Source organism: Dermacentor albipictus, chromosome 1 (genome assembly GCF_038994185.2).
Source record: "Dermacentor albipictus isolate Rhodes 1998 colony chromosome 1, USDA_Dalb.pri_finalv2, whole genome shotgun sequence".
Classification (NCBI taxonomy): Eukaryota; Metazoa; Arthropoda; class Arachnida; order Ixodida; family Ixodidae; genus Dermacentor; species Dermacentor albipictus.
The window spans coordinates 447687781-447713192 of NC_091821.1; the positions used below are offsets into that span (position 1 = coordinate 447687781).

The following is a 25412-nucleotide window of genomic DNA, read 5'->3' on the forward strand; positions in this document are numbered from 1 at the left end:
CCGGCCCTGGTAACACGAATCAAGAGTCTCCCCACCAACTAGCAAATCTAACGGCACCACTTGCGTGCTTTGAACCCCTGGCGGTAGAAACTGATTCGAAGCCCCCCAGTTAAGGTATCTCTCACAGACCATGCGCTGCTTTGGAACGCTGAACCCCACGTTGTACCTTACCTTCTAGTACACGCACATTTCGCTGACGAATAAACTAAATCGGCACGGAAAGAACGAAAGAGTTCGATCTGTGCCAAGTCGGATCACAATGTGCATAAACAGCTCGCAGACATAAAGAGAGAAGCCGCGAACGCGGACGGTGCTCACTCACTCTTGATGTTCTCGGCTGCCCACAGCTTTCCGGCCGTCTCGAGCACCCACGCCTCGGTGCGGTCGGCGATGAGGAAGCTGTTGTGGTACGTGAACGACGGGTCCGTGTCCGAACACGGTCCACCCTGACCGTGCTTCTCCAGCAGCGACACTATGACATCCAGCGCCGCGCGGGCCGTCTTGCCCCTCTCCAGGCCGAGCCTGAAGGAGTCGGAAAGGAAAGGATATGCAAGCGGTTTTACAGAGCTATCGCTTTAACAAAATATTTCGAGGAAAAGAACCGAACAGAAATCTTGCCAGCGGTGGACTTGAAATTTGACACTCTCGAGCACTTTCTTCCTACGTGTGTCAAAGAAATACTTGCACACATTTTTTTTTTCTTTTGTGAAGGGGGGGGGGGGGGCAGGAGTGCGCTCTGCGCAGGTTGCAGGTTTTTTTTTTTTTTTCAGTGACTCTAGTTGCAGGCATTGAGAGGCGCAATCGCCGCAGCCGGTGAACCGGGTACTGCTACGAAGCGCTGTCAGCGATGGAGAGAGAGAAGACGACGAAGCTCGGTGACGTTCGCGTGGTTCGGTCACCATCTTGAGTAACATCCGAAGTGTCCTTCTGTACATAACCTGTAAATTTATTATACGTCTTTTCCTCCCCGTAACAGTTGTTCGGAAGAGTCTAGAAAAGCCGAGAACTATGAGAGAAAGAGGGCGCGCTCATCTCTCCCGATAAGACGGGGTACAAGCGCCGGGGGAAGAGGAGAGCTGACAACGGCCATGAGCCACAGGCAGGCAGGCAGGCAGGCACACAGACAGATGTAAAGCATCGGAACAAAAGTAATGGTCTTGTACTAACTGTGCACATTAATCCGTCTGTCAGACAACGTGCTCAAGTATGGAGGGCTCGCACAGGTACGGTTAAAGACGCATTCTCAGAGCAGGTACCTTGTATGCGACCTGCAAAACCATTTCAAGCTTTCGAAGGCGCGCTACTGTGTCACCCATGAACAAACTGCATATAATATCAGCGGCCCTATGACCGCCTGAAGTTCAAGACTCCCTCTATGTGTAGCTGCTGTCCCTGAGCTCCTTTCACTAGAGTCTACAGTAAATCGCTCCTTCAGCTTGACGTTAAAGGGACTGACAACTGGCCAGAATTCGTTGTGAGACATTGATGGAAATGAAATTTATAGTGATAGAATCTAGCACGCTGTTCTCGATTTAAGTACGGATTAGGATTTCAAATTGACAAAGAAAGTCATAAAGGAATTCACGAAGAAACTCCTCTGGGGGTTGTCTAAGTACGCGTAAACACTGTGCCGCTTGCTCAGCTCCACGCAGCTCGGTGTCATTATCAATGTTATGAAACTTGATCGGGCGAGTACTAACGACAGCGCAGTGGCGACACGAACTGGTGCCGACGATAGCGCAAGGAGCATTGATGACGCAAGCAATGTACTGCAGCTGGCGGCGCCAGGTGCGCTGATGACTGCGGGCTGGTAAAAGTTTTGAAGTGAGGGCAGCTCAGAGTAACATTGATTATGAAGAACGACTGAAGAATATGAAAGAAAGTACATGGGCTGGGGGAGTGCTCAGATATTTCAAGAAAAACATCGAGTCACAATGGAGGAAAATAACTAGGAAGCTTACCGGCAAGTAGGCGACCGGTATGATGAGCAACATGGAAACAAAGAACGTCAAGAGGAAAGTCGGAGAGGCTGAGACAATCTCGTGGGTGGCGGCAAGGGGAAAAGAAACCTGCCATGAGTAACTATACTTAAGAGGAAAAAACTAAATCAGGAAATAAGCAATTTATGATAACTCAAAGGGTAGTTCTTTTCGAAGCTAGATGAGGATGCCTTAGAACACGCACTTATAAAGCGAGATACAACAAGCACGAAGGAGCACGTGCTTGCTGCGGTAAAGCTATAGGGAAACGAGGGAGCATGTTTTATTAGAATGTGAAGATATCTGTCCAGCGGTTGATTTAGGCACCTCTTGCCTCTTTGGAGCCCTTGGGTTCAGCGAGAGCAGGGGGAAAATAAAGATGTCTGCAGTAGAGATTAGTAAGCGGCGATTGGAAGACTGATGGAAGAAGGGAAACAACAAACAACGGAGGCGTACAAAAACAACGTTACCAGTAGGAGCTCAGAAAGTTTGGTGATGGGAATTCTTTCCTCCTTTTTTTTAATATAGGTGGGATAGGCAATATAATAACAAGAGCCTGGCGGCCCGACCCACCCATCCATGACGTTCCTATCATCATAAGCCGTTATCGCTCTTTAGCGCCTTATCCATCGGCGTCGAACCATTATGAACTGTGACCAAACGTACTCAGGCGGCGGCTTCGTACGGCACCGCCGCGCGGGCCGCACCTTAAAAGCGATGTGCGAAGCCGACGAAGAGTGCCGACTGCTGATAGCTTCGCGCGCTGTGTTCTCGCCGCTTGGAGAGAGACGCGCGGGCCCCTATCTTGAAAGCGATCTGCGAAAGCGGCAGAGTGAGGCGTGTCCCGAGAACTTCGTGAGCGCTGTGCTCTCGCCATCTCGTTGGCGTTGAAGCGAGAGGCGGCGCGAAAGTAAATTCGCTTGCTGCTGCGGGCGCTAGCTCGAAAGCGGTCTTCTTACGGGACGGACGGAAGGACGGACGGAGGAATGGACTGTTTTTTCGTTGGGTAAGCATAGAACTGCTCACGCATTTAAAGCCAGTAAGTGCAGCTAACTGGCGGTGAAGCCTTGGCACTTCGGATGTAGTACATGATGTTACTGTGCGTGAGTCGGCTGTTATTAAGTGCCACATATTATTGCTTAAAAATTGCAGTTCGTTGCTTTTGCGCTTTACTTTAGGTACATTACGAATTAAGAAAAAAAAACCGCTTTAACGAGCGGCGCTCGAGTCCCTCAATGCATGGCGGCGAACACGATTGCAGTTGTACTTGCGCGCAATTCTGAGCACGCATGCTGGCTAAAACCATTGGTTCCAGATGTCTCAGGACTTCGAAAGACGTTATGCTTCAGAAATCAAAAGGACAAGCGCGGCTACGGCGATACGCTGAACTGCCTATCACGTGTAAAAGCGCGGCTTCATTCACTTAAGAGTGAACTTGGCTTGGCTAAAAAACACCCTGGCACTTGTTAATGACAAAAGCTGTTGGACAGGAAGGCACGTAGCTATTATTGTAAAACATAATTTATCATTACAAAGAACATGAATCGCAGGAACATCGGTCTGATAAATAAATGACTTTCTCACAGCTACGACCGCACTTGTCCTTTGTCTCTCCCAGTATGGCCGGCGCGTAATCGCTATCGCGCACACGCATCACTGCTTCCAGCATGCTTGCAGTGTACGACTACATCCTCAACGCAGGTCGAAAAATTCTGATTAAAAAAAAAATGTTCCACGGCGTTTTCCACGTTAACGTGCATGATTCAACACTGACTGGTAAGTTGCCCATGGCACTAAAGAAATGGGTAGTATCAAAATTGGTTGTCTGTGCCTTTAAGGTATCGTTCAATTGCACGCGTTTCTTCTTGGCACCACAATCAATCTCAGTCACCTTCTTGCCAGTGCAACTACTGTTTCTACGTGTTAAAAAGAAGAATTGTAGGTTTTTACGTGCCAAAACTACTTTCTGATTATGAGGAACGCCGTAGTGGAGATCGGAAATTTCGACCACCTGAGGTTCTTTAACGTGCACCCAAAGTACACGGGTGTTTTCGCCCCCATCGAAACGCGGCCGCCGTGGCCGGGATTCGATCCCGCGACCTCGTGCTCAGCAGCCCAATGCCGTAGCCACTGAGCAACGATGTCGGTTTGTTTCTGCGTGTCGCAATGCGACACGCAGAAACATGTAACACGCACGTAAACACGCACCACGCGTTTAGCACACGTTCTGCGTGTTTACATCGCGGTATAGTGTAGAACTTGGCGTCATCGGCTCATCGTGACGTCACACGAAGCAGCTGCCCGTTCCGGTTTCGGTACCTTGTTAATTGGTTACTTAAAATTATTGATGAGTTTCTAAGCAAACTGAACCACCCTACCGATGACACGACTGTCAGTGTCATTTGAAAATGACAACAGCCTAATATTAGAAGAACGCTAATAATATAATATTATAGAAATAATATATAATAGCATAGAAATGCCGGAGTGGCCCTTTAACAAGTGCTGCCTCTAGTCTACCTTACTCCCCCTAAAAAGAGCACTGTCTTGGCTTTTCAGGCCACGGAATGCGCAGTTCGATCATTCCGCAGTCAACGTCCGGGCACGCACCAGTTGCACCGCATTAGGCTGCGAGATGACGTCACACCACCTGTACCAACACCATGCAGCTGGGCTGCTTCTATAAGTGACGACTATGTCTTCAACGAGGGTACCGTTTCTAAGGAGCGCACCAGCGGCAGAGGTCTCAGCTGCCGAAGTTTACTGGCGTTGCCTAGACAACGGCGCTGCGCCACCGAGCGACTTGTCTTGGCAGTTCACGCACTGCGATGTTGCCAAATCTAGGAAAATTTCCCACATTGCGAGAAAAATGATCGTCCGCAGGAATAAGGAGATGTAACTTTTTTGACGATGTAAAACGCAGGAATTTGGTCACCGGTCGAAAACTGTCTTTTTTTATTTTATTGGAGAGAGAGGGCGTAGTGCCAACAGTTGCAATAATTATTGCCTTTGCGAGTAGCTTATCGAAACCAAGCCAATCCGACAAGCTTAGACCATCACCTGGACGCCGTTTTGCATATTCACTGAGTGGCCAGCTTTCTTCGCGCTTGAGAAAGCTCGCTGCAAGGACTGCGCTAAATACGAACATTCTCTTGCACTCACGTAAACAATCGTACAATAAACTTTCCGGTTACTGCGGCATAGTCAAAAATAAAGCTAGGAAGAAGCGTCAGGAAAGTTGGTTGGAGGATTCTTTGTGCAAGGGTTGAATTTCTTCAATGAACTGTGATGACTACCGCAGCTTTCATGTACAGCTACACATTCATGCGCCATCAACGTGTGTATGTCAAGGACATGCCCATGTTTCAAAAACTGAACAATGAGTGATATTTATGTTATGCTTTCACCGCTAAGTAGGATCCTTGAGTATGGTTCTGGGAGTGCAAAATGTGACAGCGCGTTTAGGAAATGTTTTCTGGGTTAAGTAACAGAAGGCTTGAAAGTGTGAATGGCTGAGAAGAAGCGCTTTATGTCTGAAGTTTACAGGTGTCTCATTCAAAACTATTTTCTTCGATCTATTATCCAGACGGCTGCCCACACAATCCAGTCTCTTGGGCATCTTCCTGCTAGCCTGACATATGCCTTAAATCATACTTATATCAGCTTAGAACCTATTCATTTAATTGAAGATGTTTTAAAAGCAGGGTATCGAGTCAGGGAAAAGAGGAATACATTAAACAAACAATTAGCAACCTCCATTGGCAAGGAGAAATTAGCATCAATTGTAGATTGCAGGAACGGAGACAACCTCAAGTTCATTCAGGCAAACCCAGACCATGCAAAGAACGCGATGGCGGTGTTGATACGTGCTATGCAGGCCAGGGCAATCTCGTTCGCGATCGTGTGCGACCGAAACATGTGAGGGCGAACGAGATTCCTGGCACACCATGTCCTTTTCATCAATTTAGAGCACCAAAAAATCCAAAAAGCGGCAGCGTTTTCCGAGGGGTCTGGGCGTATGACTGTTTCCCTAGTTCTGGTTTCCACACACGTCGTAGCCAGTGGCGTAGCCAGAAATTTCGTTCGGGGGGGGGGGCTCAAGTTGCAGCTCGGCCTCCACCTTATGAGGAAGCATTAGCTCGAGTGCTCCTATCTAAATACATGTAAAAGGAAAATTCGTTTTTCTCGACAACCACAGCACCAAATTCGACGAGGTTTGTTGCATTTAAAAGAAAAACTTAAAATCTAGTGTCTGTTGGTTTCAAATTTCCGAGTTAGGTCGGCAATTTTTTATTAAAATTGGCAAGAATTGAAAATTTTCAAAAAACGAAACTACCAAGTTTACAACTCTCTAACTCAACAACGAAAAAAGGTAATTCTATTCTGTAAATTGCCTCTGATAGTACATCTAAAGCGAATAAAATTGATATGTTACACATGAATATAAAAAAATTTAATAATATGGCAATACAGCTTTTGCAGAACCCTTGTACCCAACGTAACGAATTCATGTAACATGCAAAATGACATATCGAATTTGTCCGCTTTAAATGATCTCGTGGATGCCGTTTACAGAACTGCAATATCTGTTCTTGACGCAGAGCTATGGATTTGCAAACTTCGCGCTTCTATTTTTTTTTCAAACGGTCGTATATTTGAAAATCTTTTTAACAAAATTCAGGACATAACTCAAAATTCCGCTTCCAACAGTCGCTAGAACTTGAATTTCTAGCTCAAATGCAACAAACTTGATTAAAATCTGCCCGGTGGTTATCTCAGAAAAACGTTCTTGCGTTTTTCATGTATTTGAATAGGCAGCGTCAGTGTTGGGCTCGAGCGAAAGCTTCCTCTTAAGAGGAAGCTTTAGCTCCCTTAAATTCCGCTAAAAGGGGAATTCCTTTTTCTCGGCAACCACTGCACCAAATTTGACGAGGTTTGTTGCATTTAAAAGAAAAACTTCAGTTCTAGTGACGGCTGGTTTCGAATTTTTCATTTAGGTTGTCAATTATTTATTGAAAATCGACCAAAATCGCACATTTTTCGCAAACGAAACTACCAAGTTTAAAACTCTAACTCAACAATGAAGAATGATATCACAATTCTGTGAAAAGCACCTAATAGTACATCTACAGTGGACAAAATTGATTTGTTACACTTGAATCTCAAAAAAGATAAGTAATATGGAAATGCGGCTTTTGCAGAACACTTGTACACAACGTAACGAATTCATGTAAGATACAATTTACGCGCCAAGTTTATCCGCTTTGACTGTTATAATATATGCCGTTTACAGAGCAGCGGTATCTGTTCTTGATGCAGAGCTGCTAGTTTGTAAACATCGTGCTTCTATTTTTTTCGAACTTTCGATTTTGTCAACATATTTTAAACAAGATTCAGGCGCTAAATCGAAATTCCGCTTCCAAGAGACAATAGAATTTAACTTTCTGAAATGCAACAAATTAAAAGCGATCCAGGGGTTATCTCAGAAAAGCGTTTCTGCGTTTTTCACTTATTTGAATAGGCCGCGTCGGAGTTGGGCACGAGCTAAAGCTTCCTCTTAAACAATTTGTCAAGGGATCAAATACATGAATAACTGCGCTGCCATTGCCAAAGATGCTGCAAACGAATTCTTGAACGCTACGCAATGTCAAAAAAGGTAAAATATTTGTTTTTTCATAAAAAAACGTACTCGATCGTATGTGCCAAAAATTGTGCAAAATAACTTATATCAATACTTTCATGTTTTTTGTCTATTTAATAAGTAAAGAAAATATCACACGAAATTGAGAACTATATCAGTTAGAAACGAGCAAAGGAGCGCATGTAGCTGATATGAAATATGTAAAGGCCATGAAATGAACAAGCTGAGGACAAATATGTTAATGAAACTGTCGTTCAAGAACCGCGTGTTTAGATTCTTGTACATATGCAACGACCAGTGAAAAATATCAATGACGTTGTCATTTTTCCAATGTATTACCAGAGTCCTTCCATGAAAGGACTCTGGTAGTATACGTAGGATTAGCTGTCACCGGTCGAGTATCGTGAGTAATTGCACCGAAATTATAGTCGCAACAGAGAGCACGTATAAAAAGCAGGAGTTTTGCAAAATAAACGAGGGCGAGTCAAATGAAAGTGTGCCAATGCGAATATATGACAAGCGGGGTACTTCATTTAAACGTAGTCTCCATGAGCATTTAGACAATTGTCCCATTGACTAACGAGACGCGTGATTCCCGTCTCACAAAATGTCTTGGGTTGCTGCTTCAAAAAGTCTGCAACCGACTCTTTCACGTCATCGTCTGACATGAATCTGGTTCCCTTTAGCTGTTTTTTCGGTTGGGCCATCATGTGGAAGTCGCAAGGTGACAGGTCTGAGCAGTATGGTGGATGCTGCAGCGTTTCCCACTTGAACTTTGCCAGTTTTGTATTAACCCTATCAGCGACGTGGGGACGGCCATTGTCGAGGAGCAAGATGACCTCCTTCGTCAATTTTCCACGTCGTTTGTTCTTGATTGCGACACGCAGCCGTTCCGGCGTTTCGCAATGTCGGAAACAATTGATAGCCTCTCAAGATTTAGCAAATTCTATCAGTAATGGGCCCTGACCATCGAAAAAAAAGTCAACAACACCTTCCCGGCGGAAATGACGGCCTTTGCTTTCTTTGGGCACGGTGAATTCGAATGTTTCCACTGTAAGTTTTGCCATCGTGTTTCAGGCACGTAGTAGTGGCACCATGGTTCGTCTCCGATCACAATTGCAGACAAGAAGTCGTCACCCTCATTGTGATACCGGATTAGATGAGTCAAGGCAGCGCCGAACTGCTCCGCCTTCTGGTGGTGGTTCAAAATCTTGGGCATCCATTGCGCACACAAGAGCCGATAACCGCGATGTTCATTAATTATGTGACTTCCGGTACATGGGCCTTGGCGCAAAATCCAGCCTGAGTTCGCAATGTTAGCGGTCAAATGTCTTTTCGAGCGTGAAAAAGACAGTCTAGACAAAATCCAGAATGATTTTCAGCGCCGGGGGTTGCTTCGGTCGGCGGTGCATAGACAGCATGAAAAAATTTCGGGGGGGGGGGGGGGGGCTGAAGCCCCATAAGCCCCCCCCCCCCCCCCCCCCCGCTGGCTACGCCCCTAGTCGTAGCGGTAACATTATCTGCGCCGTCCCGCGCCTTCACGGTGGCGGGGGTCCGCTACATGCGGACATCAGGAGACACAGTTACTCGTAATAGTTTTGCGGAAACCCGTAAGGTGGTGAGAAGTACTTAATAAGGGAAAATGAGACATCCACCCAAACGTAGCTAAGTGCTACAAAGGAAACCCATGCGGGTTCCTTGAAAGAAAAGCCTCGCAGTAGAAGAAAAATTCGACCTGATTCTGGACTCGAATCCGGCACCGCCGCCTTTCCATCCTTTTCATACACACATTAAACGCTCTATGCGAGGGCCTTCTGCCCTCGCTGACCGGACCTTAGGACACTAGCAGCTACCGTGCCCACATTTTATTTTTCCACTTGGTTCTTGTCTCAAAAATAAGCGCTTTGTGTTAATTTTAAGAACCCCTTTTTATTCATTTAATGTCAATTGGCTATAAGCCCGTTATTGCATGCCAGTAGGAACGTGTTTGCCCACGTTTTCATTCTACAACAGGAGAACAAAACGGGGGCTAGTTGCCTTTGAGCACCCAAGCACGCGTGACGTGGCCTCCGAGACTGCACCATCTCGGAGGCAACAACAATGAATCCGTTGAGTGAGTATAGTGGTGCCATGCGCGAGTAGCTACGAGCAGACGACGGCAGCCCGGAGGATGGCTTCCGGTCGCCGTGCTTTCGCGAGTGAAACGTTTATGTAACGGTCATCGTTACCGCGATCGGGCGCCGTGGCTGCGACGAGCAGCCCGATCTCGCAGCACGGTATAGCTATAGCTGCTCGAGTCGGCACATCTGCATTATCATCACGCATGTGTGATCTTTTCAATTTATACGGCTGTTTCAATGCAATAAACTTTCAGCCGTGAGTCAGCGCTCGTGTTTCGTCTTTCTTCTTTGTCCGTGTTCTTTTAGTGCACGCTGTGAGTAATAATAATGCGATCTCCCAGGGCATGATATAGTACACCTCAGAAATCGCCGACACAGAGGTTTTCCCTACTCGACCACTTGCCCTGCTGAGCGTTAGCGCAGGGAGGGAAGACGCAGCAAAGAGCATGACGGCGATTTCGGAGCGGAGGGCAAGATTCTGCAGGGATGGGATTCACGCCAGCCTGCTATAGCTGTTCTCGGCAAGCAGACGAGAATGCCACCGAGTGGCTATTCTCATTCGTTGTTCTAAACTGCAGCTGCAGGTTTTTCTTTTCTTTTCTTCTTCTTGCATACTGGCCAGGAAGGGCGCCAGCTGCCACCCTCCCAGTGGTGACGTTACGTGACTTTCTTCTTCTTCTCGTTCTATACTTTTTTTTTTCCCTGCAGGTGCAGAGGGCAGGCGCTTGGCGCTCACGCGCGCTCGAAAGAGTGCAGCGCCGAATACGACAGCGTCCACACCTCGATTGTAAGTAAACTTGAGATATATCGTTCCGCGCGTGCGCCAGACAGAATTTCACGGGGACGGCAACGTCGCGCTTCGCTCTCTCGGTGGAAGCTGTCACGTAATTCGAAAAATAAAACGCATATCTCAATTGCACGATATCTCCAACTGACACAGAAGAGAAATGATAGATCAATTTAGATTCATGATATAGGTAGCAGAAGGCTACAGGTGCGGGAACCGACGAAGACAAAGGAGGCACACAAAGCACACAGTACTTTGTGTGGCTCCTTTGCCTCTGTCGGTTCCCGCGCCGTAGCCTTCTACTACGTTCAACGAACAAGCCCAACTAGTTACTCTGATTATAGGTATTCTTTCAAAGCTATATTTTTGTTATTTCGCGCGGTAATATGTTGATTACTGGCAAAAAAGAGTAGTCAATTTCTTTTTTTCGCGCCGATACATCAGTGGGGAGGGAGCTCAACGTCGTTGTATTTTTTTTTTTCCTTCTTGTTTTGCCATCTCGGGCCACTCCGGCTCTCGAAACTTCCTAAGTGCGGTCCGTGGCTCTTACGGATTACGTTGTGGTTCATCTTTACCGAGTAACATAGTTTAATTAGGTGATACCCGACGCCAACAAAGTCCTTGAGGCAGCGGTCGCCACGCGCCTTTCGTTTTTCCGCCTCTTCTGTTGTCGTTAATGTGGAATGGCAATTTGCTAAGACAGCTCAGGACGTTTTGTTTTTCCTCCTTTAGTGCACCTTTAAAACCCACTTCCTAAACATATACACACGAATGCAATTCTTAGTGTTCCTGTATATGCCCTCGCAGGGAGCACAGTTGCGCATAACTCTTTCGGCGCCGCTCGCACCGCTATTCGCTGAGCGCTATCACGTGGTGCAAAATGACGTCAAATGTTCAACTGCGCTGCTGCGAAGCCAACTTTACGGGCGCGGCGCCGACTCGCTTCCGGATCGTCGAGCGTGCGTTGCACCAATCGGCTCCGGGTTGCAGGTACGGTAGTCGACGATACTAAATTAATGACTTTGGCAAAGTGATACGAGAAACATCATAATTTGACACTTGTATTCCAGCATGACAGGGTGCAGCGCACCAAACTGCCCAAACCATACGGAAGGTGAAAAGGATTTTTACGTGGTGCCGTGCGGACGGACGAGACCGGCCATCTCTGAAAGGGACCAGGATATGCGAGGTGCGCCCACTTGTTTACAGAGGTGAGTTCGGCTTTTTTACACGAAAGCAGCATTTATATCGTGTAACAAACACTCCTGTACACGCTGAAATGCGTACACCTGGCATGAGAGGCTGATCACTTGTGTAATTTTTGGTGCATATATGCTCAGCGTGACACAGACGCGGTACAAAAAAATGAACACGTCTGTGTCGCGCTGCACATATACGCCAAGAATATTAACATACCAACTCTGCCAATTCATTGTGTTGCTTGTACAATTGTACTGTCTATGCGACTTTAGGACAGTGTGTTCAAAAGAGAGTAAATACTAGCAGATACAATTTGCCCGCTGCACCCTGGTTTCTCTCTACTCTATTTTTATTTTTTGTCGGCATTCTGATTTTTCATGTGAGATCGATTGATGTGCTCGTGTTCATTGTATTATAGTAAGCGAAAACATCGTGCGCTCCCGCTGATGAGACAGATGCGATAGCTTCAGCATTTACCGCCCGCAATATGTTGCTTGTTCGATCAGCCTTAGTCGACGTGAGGAATGTAAAATTGCGAAAAACTACCGTATGTAGCTCGCGACAAGCAGACAAAAAAGCAAAGGGAACACCGCACGGCATGTGCCTCCTGCGCGCTCGAAGAGTTGAGACCTTTTCATCGGGCGAGGAGGATAAGGCGCGCGGCGAGCCTTTCCTCCTCTCTGGCTTGGGCGATCCGGCGCGGCGCAGAGTATTGCTGTCGCGTGCTGCTGAACGATTTCGGAATGTTTCAGATCGTACTTCGTTACATTTACGCCATGTTCGTCCATATAAGGTCGTCAGGGAAGCCTTTCGGTGCATCGGTAACTACAGTAGGAAGAAATATGCCTTGGGGGCGCAAAAATGTGACGCGCATTATCAGCCCAAGTGTACGCGCATTTATTATCAGTCGCGGTGTGCGTATGTGTTGTAAGCTATTTTGCTTATACCGGTTTCAATTCAACAAAGAAAGCCGGTGTCTCTGTATTACCAGCATTAAATGGTAAATCATCTCAATGTCTGATCGCTTGGTGTAGGGAGTAAAACATAAAACATAAGAGCGCACGCTCGTGCACGGCCAACCTAAGGCAACGACGAAACATCTATAAGCGGCAGGCGCTATCAAATATTTGTGATACACCGGCATCGTTCTCGCGCATCTCAAGTCTAGGAGGCTTGAAATTACTATATGTCTACGCTAGCCTTCCTACATGAGGCCGATGGCGCTGCTCAACACAGCGATCACTGCGGGTGGTGAACCAGCATGATTGATATATAAGCTGTATGCTTCGGCATTGCCTTTTTGGCCTGTAACTGTAGGATATGCTGCTTTACTAGTCAAAACTATTTTTATTCATGGGTGGAAACCATTATCCATCGAACCAAGTAGTCACGCCATGTAACCTGCAACGAACAGTTTGAACGCTTAATTGACAAAGTATAACACCACAACTCCTATCGTAGCAGAACGGTATACCAACGCTGTTACGATTGTCGCGTATGTTTCATTTCTCCTAAGCCGCAGCTTAGAACTAGAAGATAATACTGCAATAAGGTCACATTAGTGGATGGATCATTCAGAAATGCACACTTGATCTCCAAGGCTGATTGCAGGCTCAAATACATGCGCGCACACATCGCACTGCGTGCCCCGTCCGCCTCAATGCCAGCAGAAAGTCCGGCCATACCGAATTAAACCACTTCAGTACGTCTCACGGAATAGTTTAGTGCGTAGAAGACGCACGTCATGCTAAATAGACCGCGCGAGAGCGAAAAGAAACACCAGAAACTATCGCCGAACGTATACCTGCCATGCAAAACGGAGCGCTGGCCCAAGCCAGCATGCCGACTGCCCATAGATGGCGCCACTGCGTAGCAATATGGTGGCGCCCATGAAAAAAAACGGTGAGCACTCTACTCTGGATACCTGGCGGTTTCGCAAATGCTTTCCGCGAACGATTACGCTTTGTATTCAAGCCCGTGTTGTGAGGAGCGCGAGATGACGGGCAGCGACAAGGCAGCACGTATAGAGCGAAAATACGCCACTTGTTTTGCAGCGCGCTATAGATAGCACAAGGTCGCACACTAGGAAATACGACAGAGCCCTGCGTCGTGTGCGCTTCTGTTTGTGTGTGTCATTGTTATTGAGCGCTGCGAAGGAAGCGGTGCGTTCGCAACGCGTGTGCAGAACGAGAAGAGAAACCTTGCGGCTTCGAGTTTTGTTAGTTTTCAACCATATGAAGCCAAGAAAATCGTAGGGGAAATTATTGATCGTTTAATTGAAGTGTAAACGTGATAAGACAAAGGGAAAAAGAAAGTCGACGAAAAAACAATACTAACCGCCGGCGGCAGCCAAACGTACTACACCCTTCCGCATTGTTCACATTCAACTACGGAGCGTCGATGACGATGATGATGTTTTGCAGACGTCCCCTTCGAAACGGGGCGGTTTCCTCGGCCGCCAGCCCCGGGGGAGGGGAAGTCGCGCATTAACCGGTCAGCACTCGAAAAACGTTTAGTTTTGAGAAACCGCTGTAGCGCAAAGAAAGACGGACAAAGAAGAGGACAGGACACCAACTCGCCCAAGAAGAAGTTCTAATACGTTTAGAGCATTGGTTAAACAAAAATATGTGGATCCCACGCACTGTGGGAAGCCATGTAAGCGAACCTTTCTGTGCTCTGTTTGCTTTGATTGACGATAATCAGCAGTGATGTTGACGGCGAATGTTAAAGTTCTTCATCGTTTAGTCCAGTACGAGAATGGTGACACTAAACGTTAAATCGCGCGCACCACCGCCGTTTTTCTGCGTAGAACATAAACACGAAGCTAACGTGGTTGCCTGAGGTGGTGTTGTGTTCACAACCTCCGAGAAGATTTAACACTGTCAGTGTTACCAGCACAGCCAATAGTGGCAGAGGTGTTAACCCTTAAGTGAATTATGGGGATGTACGTGCCAAAACTATACAACCGGATTATAAGGCACGCCATAGTGGTGGACTCCGGATTAATTTTGACCCCAGGGGGGTTCTAGCTTTGACGAGCTCCTAACGCTAAGTACACGCACGAGCGTTTTTTTTTTGTTTTTTTTTGTTTTTGTTTTTTTGTAATTCGGCCACGTCCAAATGCGGCTGGCGCGGTCGGGATCGAACCCGCGCGACGTCGAGATTAGTGCCGCCTATACGGTGCTGCGGCTTTGCGCGTGCACGCCGCGCGTCACTTGAAAACAATTTGCACGGTGTTTATTTTTTTTTTTTAGAAATAGTGGAAACGTACGGCACCGTACCTTGAACTTAAATTTGTCCATTTTGCGAGCAACCGCTGTCGTCCTCGCATTCCCAAGTCTAATTTTCCCTCTCCCGCCCTCCCCCACACGTACGGGAACTGCGAGCGAAGAGTGGCAAGGCTCGACAAGACGGAAGAAACAAGCAAGCCTGTATTTTTTTATTTATATTTTTCTTGAATAAATGTTTATTCTTCCTCCTGCTCTTCCATACCTTCCTGAATTCCTTCCTTCTGGGGTGTTGCACGATACCAGAAAGCGCTGCAGTTTCTGCAATGCTTTTCGGGAGGGGCCGGGGGCCCGGATATTTACTGCTGTCGGCGATCATGGAACCCCCAGAGGGCATTGTGACGATGGAAAGGTTTCCCGCGTCGCCTTTCGACTCTGCCACGCTCATAACTGCGCGCTCTGAACCACCTCCCAACGCGTCGTGCAAGACAGCGGTAGCCACAGCAGTGGAAAAGTCGAAGAAAGAGGCAAAGCCCGCTTCCCTTTATGAGAGAAACATTCACCTGGCACCTGCGACACCCCGCATGCCCTACGCTAACATGTGCCTTCCCCCCTCACTTCCCTGTTCCCTGCATTGCAATAGCTGCTCCTTTTCATCTTATATTTTCACGCCCCTCACTTGTGGAGGCGACTGCACGCAAATACACGCAAAGTGCTTCGAGCGGCCAGTCGCGCGGCAATTTTGCGTGCATTTGCAGGCTTCTTTCACACTCGGAAAAACGCTTTTATGTAGCATGTATTCAGGAACAGAAAGCTGTATCGGGAGTTTTTCACGTCGATCTGCAATTTTCTCATTGACACTTTTCATCTAATTATAATGTTTGAAAAACTGATTAATTACGTAAGAATAATTACATAACAAGCCGGAATGAAGAAGACAGTTTTAGTGTCTCCAAGCGACGGCAAACAACATTACCTTGGCTCTGTCCATCTACATGGCATTCGCATATTTTAAAGCTCTCGCTAAAGTTAGCTGGGACACCCTGTATATACACACTCTGAGCACTTCATTTCGAGATGAAAAAAGAAAAATGAAGCTAGCACAATTTCTTTCACCACATTCACAACTGCAGTGTTAAAACCTAAGTGAGCTTTGCTCGCTTGCCAGCAGACTTGCACTTTCAATTGAGGCAGGTTCTCCCTGCAGGAACGGAGCATATGAATTCGCGTCACCAAATAAAATTGGGCTATACGGGCCATAAACTCGTCAAAATTCACGCGACATTGAAAACTCGCAAGAGTGTCGCAAAAAGCGCCGAGACTGCAGCAAAACACGCATCTACACACGCCGCCAAGACACGTCAACAGCTGCGGACAGTGCTTCGCCGCCCCGTCCGCGCCGTGCTGACCGAGCAACGTGCGACAGCAGCGCCACGAGATGCGAGGATCGGTGGCGGGTCCACGCAGTCACGGGAGTTTGAAAACTGATCTATTATAGGCAACGTTGCATTCAACCGCCTCGCCTTTAGCCCCGCCGAACCCGCGTACACCCTTCGACTCTGCTATCGTGGACGGTGGCTACAGAATGTTAGCAAAACGCTTCTCGTCACTAGGGGAGAACTAATGAGGGGCGGCAAAGACGACGTGAAATTCCAGGAGCAAAACGCTTTCATGCTCCCCCCGGCAAGGCAATGCCGGGGCCGTCAAACAGGCATTGCGGACAGCAGCCGACACTGTACAAGCCTACGTGGCCGGCAACGGCCTCAAATGCTCCTCTTCCAAGTCAGAATTGTTTATTGCCGGCAAAACAGCGCAGGCAATCAAAACTACGCTGCAAATGGTACGCAACAAAGTAGTAGTACCCCAGGCAGGCACGTACCCAGGATCTTTTTTCGGGGGGGGCCCCACCACCTCCATCATCATCATCATCATCATCATCATCATCATCATCATCCGGTTAGCCTGTCCTGCGCTAACCAAATCATATTGACCGCAAAAAAGACGGGGACAAAGAAAGAAAACACGTACACATCACAGGCGGTAACTTTCAACTGTTTTATTCATAGCAGCCAGTGGGCGTATATAGGCAAAAGGAACATGCGCAGATCGCGGCAAACAAGAATGCACATCAGCTTAGCGTGGCAACCAATTATCAAAAAAATCTATTTCCGCTTGAAACAACCTAATGGAGGTATCGCTAACACAATCTTCGCCTTTCTTATTTATATGGTAAGCATCCATCAGTTCACGTGCAGTCTGGTCATGGCTTCTGCCCAGAATCTTTATCTCCTCAAAAAGAGGTGCACAGCGACAGGCATTGCAGTGCGCAGGTAAGTGCGCCAACTCATCTTTCTTTAACTTTTGCTCATGCTCCCTGGCTCGATCATTTAGGCACCGTCCAGTCTGCCCTATGTAGGACTTGCCACAGGCCAGGGGGATTTCATACACAACCCCTACATTGCATTTGGCATACGGCTTGGTGTGGTTCTTACCACAACCTTGCCTTCCTTTAGGATCACGGGAGGTGCGGGGGCAGAGCCGCGCCAGCTTAAAAGGGGCTGAAAAGACAAGGGGGACTCCAAACCTGCCTGCCACCTTCCTTAGGTTGTGAGCGACCCTGTGGACATACGGTACTACTTCAGGTCTTATGGCCATAGAAGTCGTCCTCACCCTTGCTTTGCCCCTAGATCCTTTTACCTTCTGCAGGAGGGTTTCCACCACTGGCGTTACCATCGAGTCAGGGAACCCTGCCGTCTTAAGACGGGAAATCTGATTGTCAAAGGCAAGCTGCATCTTGTGCACACACGATTTGCGGAGAGCCGATTCTAAGCAGAGCATCGCTACTCCTCGCTTAACAATCTTTGACTGGGAGGAGTCGTATGGCACCAAGCCCTTTTGTGCCCGAGGGAAGTACTGCCAGCACGCGTGACCTTTAGCAAAGGAAATGCGTAGGTCTAAAAAGCGCAGGGAATTGTCGAGTGGAAGTTCGTGAGTAAAAGAAAGCCCTTTGCCAAGTTGTTTAAAAACGGCTAAAATGCTGTCACAAGAAGTTAGACTTCCTTGCCCGTTAAAAACAATTAAAAAGTCATCCATATACCTAAAAACTTTTAAAATGTTTAAAAAGGCCCCCCCAAACGCCTGATCAAGCGCTTTGTCAATGGTAGCTAAAAAAATGTTACACAAAAGCGGCGCAAGGCACGAGCCGATGCAGATTCCACGTTTCTGCAAATAGAACTGTTCGTCATAACTAATAAAAGTGCTATTAAGATAGGTTTCTAAAAGGGCTAAAAAATCTTCCACCGAAATACCAACTGCGTTCTGGAAGGGAATGGTGCCGTTTTCTTCAATACACATCCTCACAGCATCAAACAAATCTCTATGAGGAACGGAGTAGAAAAGATCCTCCACATCAACCGAAAAAGCCGGACCTATGTCCTGGTTAGCCCTTAGAAACTCAACAACCTCGTCAGAGCTTTTTGCTACAAAGGGGTCAGATATAACAAGCGTCTTTAAACTCCTTAAAATGAAGCGGCTAACTTGAACCTGCCCCGTTCCACGCTCGCTAACTATCGTCCTGAATGGGATGCCGGGTTTATGCGTCTTCGCAGTAAAGAAAACATTTAGTGCGGCACCTGAAGCGCTACTGATGTCCCTAGCTAGTTTATCGAGATTAAGAGACTTGCACATTCTTATAACCCTGCTTTTTACTCTAGTCTCAGAGTTCTTAATAGGTTTAAAATTCTTCATGAGTGCCTCAGAGGCTTTAGCACCAAACAGGGAGCATGAGCAAAAGTTAAAGAAAGATGAGTTGGCGCACTTACCTGCGCACTGCAATGCCTGTCGCTGTGCACCTCTTTTTGAGGAGATAAAGATTCTGGGCAGAAGCCATGACCAGACTGCACGTGAACTGATGGATGCTTACCATATAAATAAGAAAGGCGAAGATTGTGTTAGCGATACCTCCATTAGGTTGTTTCAAGCGGAAATAGATTTTTTTGATAATTGGTTGCCACGCTAAGCTGATGTGCATTCTTGTTTGCCGCGATCTGCGCATGTTCCTTTTGCCTATATACGCCCACTGGCTGCTATGAATAAAACAGTTGAAAGTTACCGCCTGTGATGTGTACGTGTTTTCTTTCTATGTCCCCGTCTTTTTTGCGGTCAATATGATTTGCAGTAAATACCAACTAGGCCAAACTGAAGTTCTTCTGCGCTAACCAATTCCAACTAGCGCCCGCGAATTTCCTAATTTCATCGCTCCGTCTAGTCTTTTGTCGTCCTCGATTGCCTTTTCCTTCTCTTGGTAACCATTCTGTAACCCTAATGGTCCAACGGTTATCTAACCGGCGCATTACATGACCTGCCCAGCTACGTTTTTTCCTCTTGATGTGAATTAGAATATCGTCTACACCATTTCGCTCTCTGATCTAAACCGCTCTTTCTCTCTCTTAACGTTATGCCTAGCAATCTTCGTTCGATCGCTCTTTGCGCGGTCCTTAACTTGCTCTCAAGTCTCTGCCCCACATGTCAGCACTGGCGAAATGCTCTGATTGCACACCTTACTTTTCAATAATAATGGTAAGCTTCCAGTCAGGAGCTGGCAATATCTGCCGTATGCGATGCAACCTACTTTTATTCTTCTGTGAATTTGCTTCTTATGATCAGGGTTGCCTGTGAATAATTAGCCTAGGTAAACGTGCTCCTTCACAGTCTCTAGTGGCCGACTGGCGATCCTGATCTCTTGTTCCTTTGTTGTTGTTGTTGTTGTTGTAGCCTGTGGCACCTGTGGCTCCTATCCACGACGGGGGATTGGCCATGAAATGGGTGGATTATTCCAAAATAATATAGATCATAAATTTCCTAACACCTATGCGAATAGCATTGAATATAGTTGAATTACCGGCTAAAATAAAATCAGGAAGGTGCTGTTGAATGAGGAATAATTAATTTAAAAGCAATAAAAAATAGAATTTAGAAGGGCATTCGTTTAGATTCTGTAAGGAATGTTTGGACAGTGAAGCATGCATCCCTGTGGCTGAATCCCAAAGTGGACGCCCCGAACAGAAGAATTGCAGGTTCTGTCAAGTCCAGGCCAATTCTTCGAAAAGTTATCTCCAACAATCTTTTTCTTAACGCAGCAAAGCGGCGGCAAGATAGAAGAAAGGGCAGTATCGTCTCCTCTTTCTCACAAAAAGAACAAAGTGGAGAGGGAACCAAACCCGACCTGTATAAATTGAAATTTAGGGAGGGAATGCGGCAGCGTAATTTGGTGAAAGACCTCAAGCATCTTTGTGTAACAAGATTCGCTATGCCAGGGAAATGCCAGGTGTTTATACTCTGGAGAAGCTGTCAAATGTGGGTTTCTGGGTTTCTGTGGGTTTCAAATGTGGCTTCTGTCAAATAGGAGTTTCTGTATCCTGTTCATTACTGTTTCTAAGTGAGGTATCGTGACTCCTCTTGGTACTGTATACAGGTCAGCTTAGAATTTTTCCGCTGCTTTTACTATATCTTCGAGATTGCTGATGACATTCCCCTTTTTATCTTTTAGTGCATACATCATGGTTTGTCGTATGCCAGGTTTCTTTTTTACTGATTTCAGGCTGCGTTCATTTTTTACGGCTTCTTCAGTGTTTCTCATGTTATAGTTTCGAATATCAGTTATTTTCGCCTTGTTGATCAGTTTTGACAGTTCCGCGAATTGCGTAACGCTGTTCGGCCGCCAGTCCCATACAACCGCGTAGAGCGCAGGACTCTGCGATTCTAGACGTACTGCGCTCACCGCGAAAGGTTAGAAAAACACTCACATAAGCACAGCAGCGAAGTGGTTAAGTGAGGCGGTTCGACCGATAACTGTAGAAGCGTCATTCAAAACAAGTAATTGTTCTCCACTGGCGGTGTTTTCTCTACTTCCTTTTTGATTAAAAATTATGGGGTTTTACGTGCCAAAACCACTCTCTGATTATGAGGCACGCCGTAGTGGAGGACTCCGGAAATTTCGACCACCTGGGGTTCTTTAACGTGCACCTAAATCTAAGTACACGGGTGTTTTCGCATTTCGCCCCCATCGAAATGCGGCCGCCGTGGCCGGGATTCGATCCCGCGACCTCGTGCTCAGCAGCCTAACACCATAGCCACTGAGCAACCACGGCGGGTTTCCTTTTTGAATAAAAAGATGTTGATCCATAAATAGTCTCATAAACAACGCTTTTTTTTATTATTCGCTTTTGCTTGCAGTTTGGTTGTTGCCTTGGCTCATCTCCCTTAGTAGATCGCTTAATTTCTCAACTCCTTGCGATTTTTGTTTCCAGTTGCCAATTTTGCACGAAAAGTGCTATACAGTTAGGGAAAACAGACGAGGTAACGAGCGACAGTCATCTTGCTTATGGGTTTAAGGGTTATTGCAGGGTTTCATGATGGACGCTCTTTCACATTATTTTATTTCCCACCTTATCTAACCCACATCACGTGTATATGGTTCCGGGCATCTGCCAGCGTCGCGGCGAGCCGTAACTCAAGAAAATAATGAAGCAAAGGGAAAAGTTAAACGCAATTGGCGTTTTCTCCGGCCGCAACTCGTTCCATGAGAGTACAGACCAGCTGAGGAACAGCAGCATCCCTCTCCTGGTCCCAGGTTCAGCCTAAACAAAGAAGGTTGAACTAACAAAAGCAACAGCTATGCGCGTGACGGCTGAATAGATGGTGACAACTGAACACATCGCGGGTTAATCACGCGGGTACCTGTCCTTCACATTACAAGAGGTGCCGATAACTACCGCCGTCTAAAAGGAGTGAAAAAGGCAGCATAATGCTGACCAATGAACAGCTGTCAAGTCTCAATATTGATCTGGTGGCGCTTTAGGAATGTGTGAGGAGTGATGGCGTGGGTGGGGAGGGGGGGGGGGGTATGCCACTTGATTTCGGGGGGGGGGCGGGCCCCCCCGCCCCCCCCCCCCCTGGGTACGTGCCTGACCCCAGGTCGCCATCATCAGAGCACTGGGGCTCTTCCTAGAGGAAAAGAACTCGTGCAAAGAAACTTTGAATAGACTGGCGAGCACCTCTCGCCAGATAATCGGATTGCTGCGACGTGTTACTGGCCGCAAGTTTGGACTCCATGAGAAAGAGGCATGCAGGCTAATCCAGGCTTACTTCGTCTGCAGGATAGCATACACATGCCCTATAACTACGAGAGATCGACATCGCAAAGATCGACACTTTACTGCGTTCAGTCTACAGAGTAGCCGCCGGACTTCCTGCATGGCCAAGCAACGAAAGACTGATGCAATTAGGACTCCGTAACACCGTCACCGAAATCGTGGAAGCGCAGAGAGCGGCGCAGTGGTGGAGGCCGTCATGCACACAGCAAGGGCATGATATATACAACCCCTACAGCGCTCCGTTGTTTGCTATAAATCAGGGGTACAATCAGGACTCGACGGGAACCAAAGGTCAGTGGGTCGCCTCGCATTGGGCGCTCACGGGAAGACTACAAATGAAGCTGTGCAGGGTGATATGGGCTGGACTAGTTTTGAAGTGAGGGAAGCTCGCAGTAAAATTGAGTATGAAGAACGGCTGAGGAATATGGAAGAAAGTAAATGGGCTGGGAGAGTGGTCAGGTATCTGTACAGGAAAAACATTGATTCACAGTGGAGGAAAAGAACTAGGAAGCTTACCAGCAAGTATGCGGCCTGTAGGGTGGACAACACAACAACAAAGGTCAAGCGGAAAGTCAGAGAAGCTGAATTATGGGTGGCGGCAATGGAAAAGAAACCTGCCATGAGTAACTACTTAAGAGGAAAAAACGAAATCGGGAAAGAATTTACCATTTATGGTAACTCAAAGGGAAGCTCATTACTTTTCGAAGCGAGATCAGGATGCCTTAGAACACGCACATATAAAGCGAGATATAAGAAGGAAGAAGCAGCATGTGCTTGCTGTGGTAAAGCTAGGGAAACTACGGAGCATGTTTTATTATAATGTGAAGACGTCTACCCAGCGGTCGATTTAGGCACCACTGGCCTCCTTGAAGCCCTTGGGTTCAGAGGGAGCAGTGGTAAAGCAAACATGTCCGCAATAGACATTAGTAAGAGGCGACTGGAGGATTGGTGGAAGAAAAGTAGGGAAAAGACAAAAGACGGAGACGTACAAAAGCACAGTTCGCAATAGGGGATCAGAAAATTTGGGCGTGGTAGTTCATAGTGTTTTTTGTGTCTTTTTTCATTGTTTAACCTAGGTGGAATATTAGGCAGTATAGTAGCAAGAGCTTGGTGGCGCAACCCACCGCCCCGTTCCAAAAGGGACGCTCATAACATCCATCCATCCATTCATCCATACCTCCCAACCCCCCCCCCCCCCTAAAAAAAAAAAAAGACCACGCATTCTTGGCTTAACCAAGCTACGACTGGCCATTTTTTTTTCTTGCGCGTGAGGTTGGATTGGTTTGACGATTGACATCATTGTGTTTCTTAATGAGGTTACATACCCGCTCGGCTGCGACGGAGAGAAAACGACTTCAGTGGCGATACGCCCGCAGTCCGCCGTTGTCGCTCGCGTTCGCTCGGTGGCGCGGTTGGCAGCATCCGCCCGGCATTGGCGCTTGCGATTTTTCGAAATAAAATTGCTTGAAAATGAAATCTGTCCGTCACCTAACGCAATGAACGACTCGTACCCCTTTAAGCAATCGCTAATACCCCGTAAACGGGGTGTTCCCATTACGACGACAGAAGTGAAATTCCACGCTGGAATGACGAGGGGCAAGGGAACCAGCTGTGGAAGAAGACGACGCTCGATCCATTGCTGTTGATGATAGTTTTAGCGAACTCCGACAACGACGGTACAGGGTCCGCATAGACAGCTTCGCCGTAAAGTTCCTCCAGGTCAGGTTGTAGCGTCGTGCTACAAAACGGGTGGACGTCACACTTTCCCTTTCACACCCTTTTATCTACGCGTGAGTGACAGATTTAAAAGCAAATCGGTGTGAGGACTCGTTAAGGACTGTCGGCAGCATTTTCTTTGCTTCAGTTCAAAGATTGATAAACTTCGATAATTAGTCTATGCCGGGCTCTAAAGACAACCTTAACTAAATGTAGTACATGTCACGCCTCGTTTCCGGGACGAACGTTCGTGTCCAGCAGCAGCGAAACAACGCCAAGTGCGCTTCAACCTAATCGCTCGGACAATGCCGCTTCCGATCGACAGATTAAAAACACGGCCCGAAATGGCACCACGCTCCCGGGGGAGAGAGGGTGAAGGGAGGGGGGGGGGGACATGAACGTGCGTGTCCATGCGTGGGTGTGTGACACGTGTCGGCGCAGAAGCTGTTCCCTTTCTCTATGACGCGCGCTGCTTCGATCCATGACGTCATATGCTACGTTGCCCGACTGCCATAGAATCTAACGGGGATGCCCAAGGGTGCCTCGACGCGCACCTTCCCCACACGGAGCGGCGGGCCAGTAGGACATCGAGACGTCCCTAGAGGTCGCCCTCCGGCGAAGCAGTAGGAACCAGCAGCAGTAACCAAAGGCGCCAGCGCGACCACAGCGGGCCAGGACATGAACGATCGAGCGCCTCTTTCGAAAGACTGTTCTTCCCCTCTCCCATAGGGGAGGGTCTCGATGAACTCTTCCGCTACCTTCGAGCTGACCGCACGTTACGTAGCAATTAATGGAGATTAACGTCGCCTTGTGTAACGCTACCCCTGGGACTGGGGGGCGTCCCTCGCACAGCCCATTATTCGCTTGAGTTGCCCCTGAGATGCTATTTCGAGAGTAACCTTACGACAGCGGGAAAAAAAAAAAAAAAAATTCCCACCTTGCGCGCAGCTCAAGTATACACTCTAACAATTCACCACTTGCGTAAGTATTGTTGCTCGTGCGTGAGAAATGTATTTCTTTTTAAAGGTAAAATAAACTACAGCGCAGAGTAGCGGAACGAAGTATCATCCCTATTCAAGTTTCTCCTTTGTAAACAGTGGTGGGAATACATTTCAGTTTTTTGGCAACAGGCAAAGTCAACTTTCGGAGCACGCAACTCCTGTGTTTGGAGCAAGATGAGGTTGAAAGCCAAGGCGTGTAAGGTTTCCACCAAAGCACGCAAAGATGGACAAAATTTAGTTTTGTGTCATCTACAGTTCACATAGTCATTTTCTCGTATAAAGTTCACATCACAATTTTCTCATAAGCACTGGGAACAAAAGCGATTCACCGGAACACGCGACATCTGCAGCAGGCGATTTTACACTGGAAACGACGCGCTGCCGGTTGCATTCGAACCAGTTCTGATAAAACCATTCAAAAAATATTCTTGCTTTTCAGCGAGTGCTAAAAGGGCATGCGTCCTGGCAGACGCGCTTCCTTCTGTTGTTGACGTTAGATTTTACAGGTACATTTACATTTGATACAGCTCACGCGTTTCGCGACCTACTTTTTTTTTTTTTACACAAGCGTCGCACACACAGATCAT

General features: G+C 47.2%; 1 protein-coding gene and 1 long non-coding RNA gene across 8 annotated transcripts in view; one reads left to right on the forward strand and one right to left on the reverse strand.

The window, feature by feature from the left end:
- The window catches only part of LOC135915316 (secernin-2), a 122602-nt gene that overhangs the window by 50189 nt on the left and 47001 nt on the right, over positions 1 to 25412 (reverse strand). For both annotated transcript variants that reach the window (XM_065448352.1, XM_065448353.1), the window contains exon 4: positions 323 to 522. In XM_065448352.1, coding sequence (XP_065304424.1) covers positions 323 to 522 — 200 coding nt within the window. The remainder of the gene's footprint in view (positions 1 to 322; positions 523 to 25412) is intronic.
- LOC135915319 (uncharacterized) overlaps positions 10009 to 25412 on the forward strand; it is a 58083-nt gene continuing 42679 nt past the window's right edge. For 3 of the 6 annotated variants that reach the window (XR_010568593.2, XR_010568592.2, XR_010568595.2), the window contains exons 1-3: positions 10009 to 10527; positions 11335 to 11517; positions 11598 to 11738. This is a non-coding gene — a long non-coding RNA (uncharacterized lncRNA). The remainder of the gene's footprint in view (positions 10528 to 11334; positions 11518 to 11597; positions 11739 to 25412) is intronic. The other 3 variants (XR_011511490.1, XR_010568594.2, XR_011511491.1) reach the window with 3 other exon arrangements.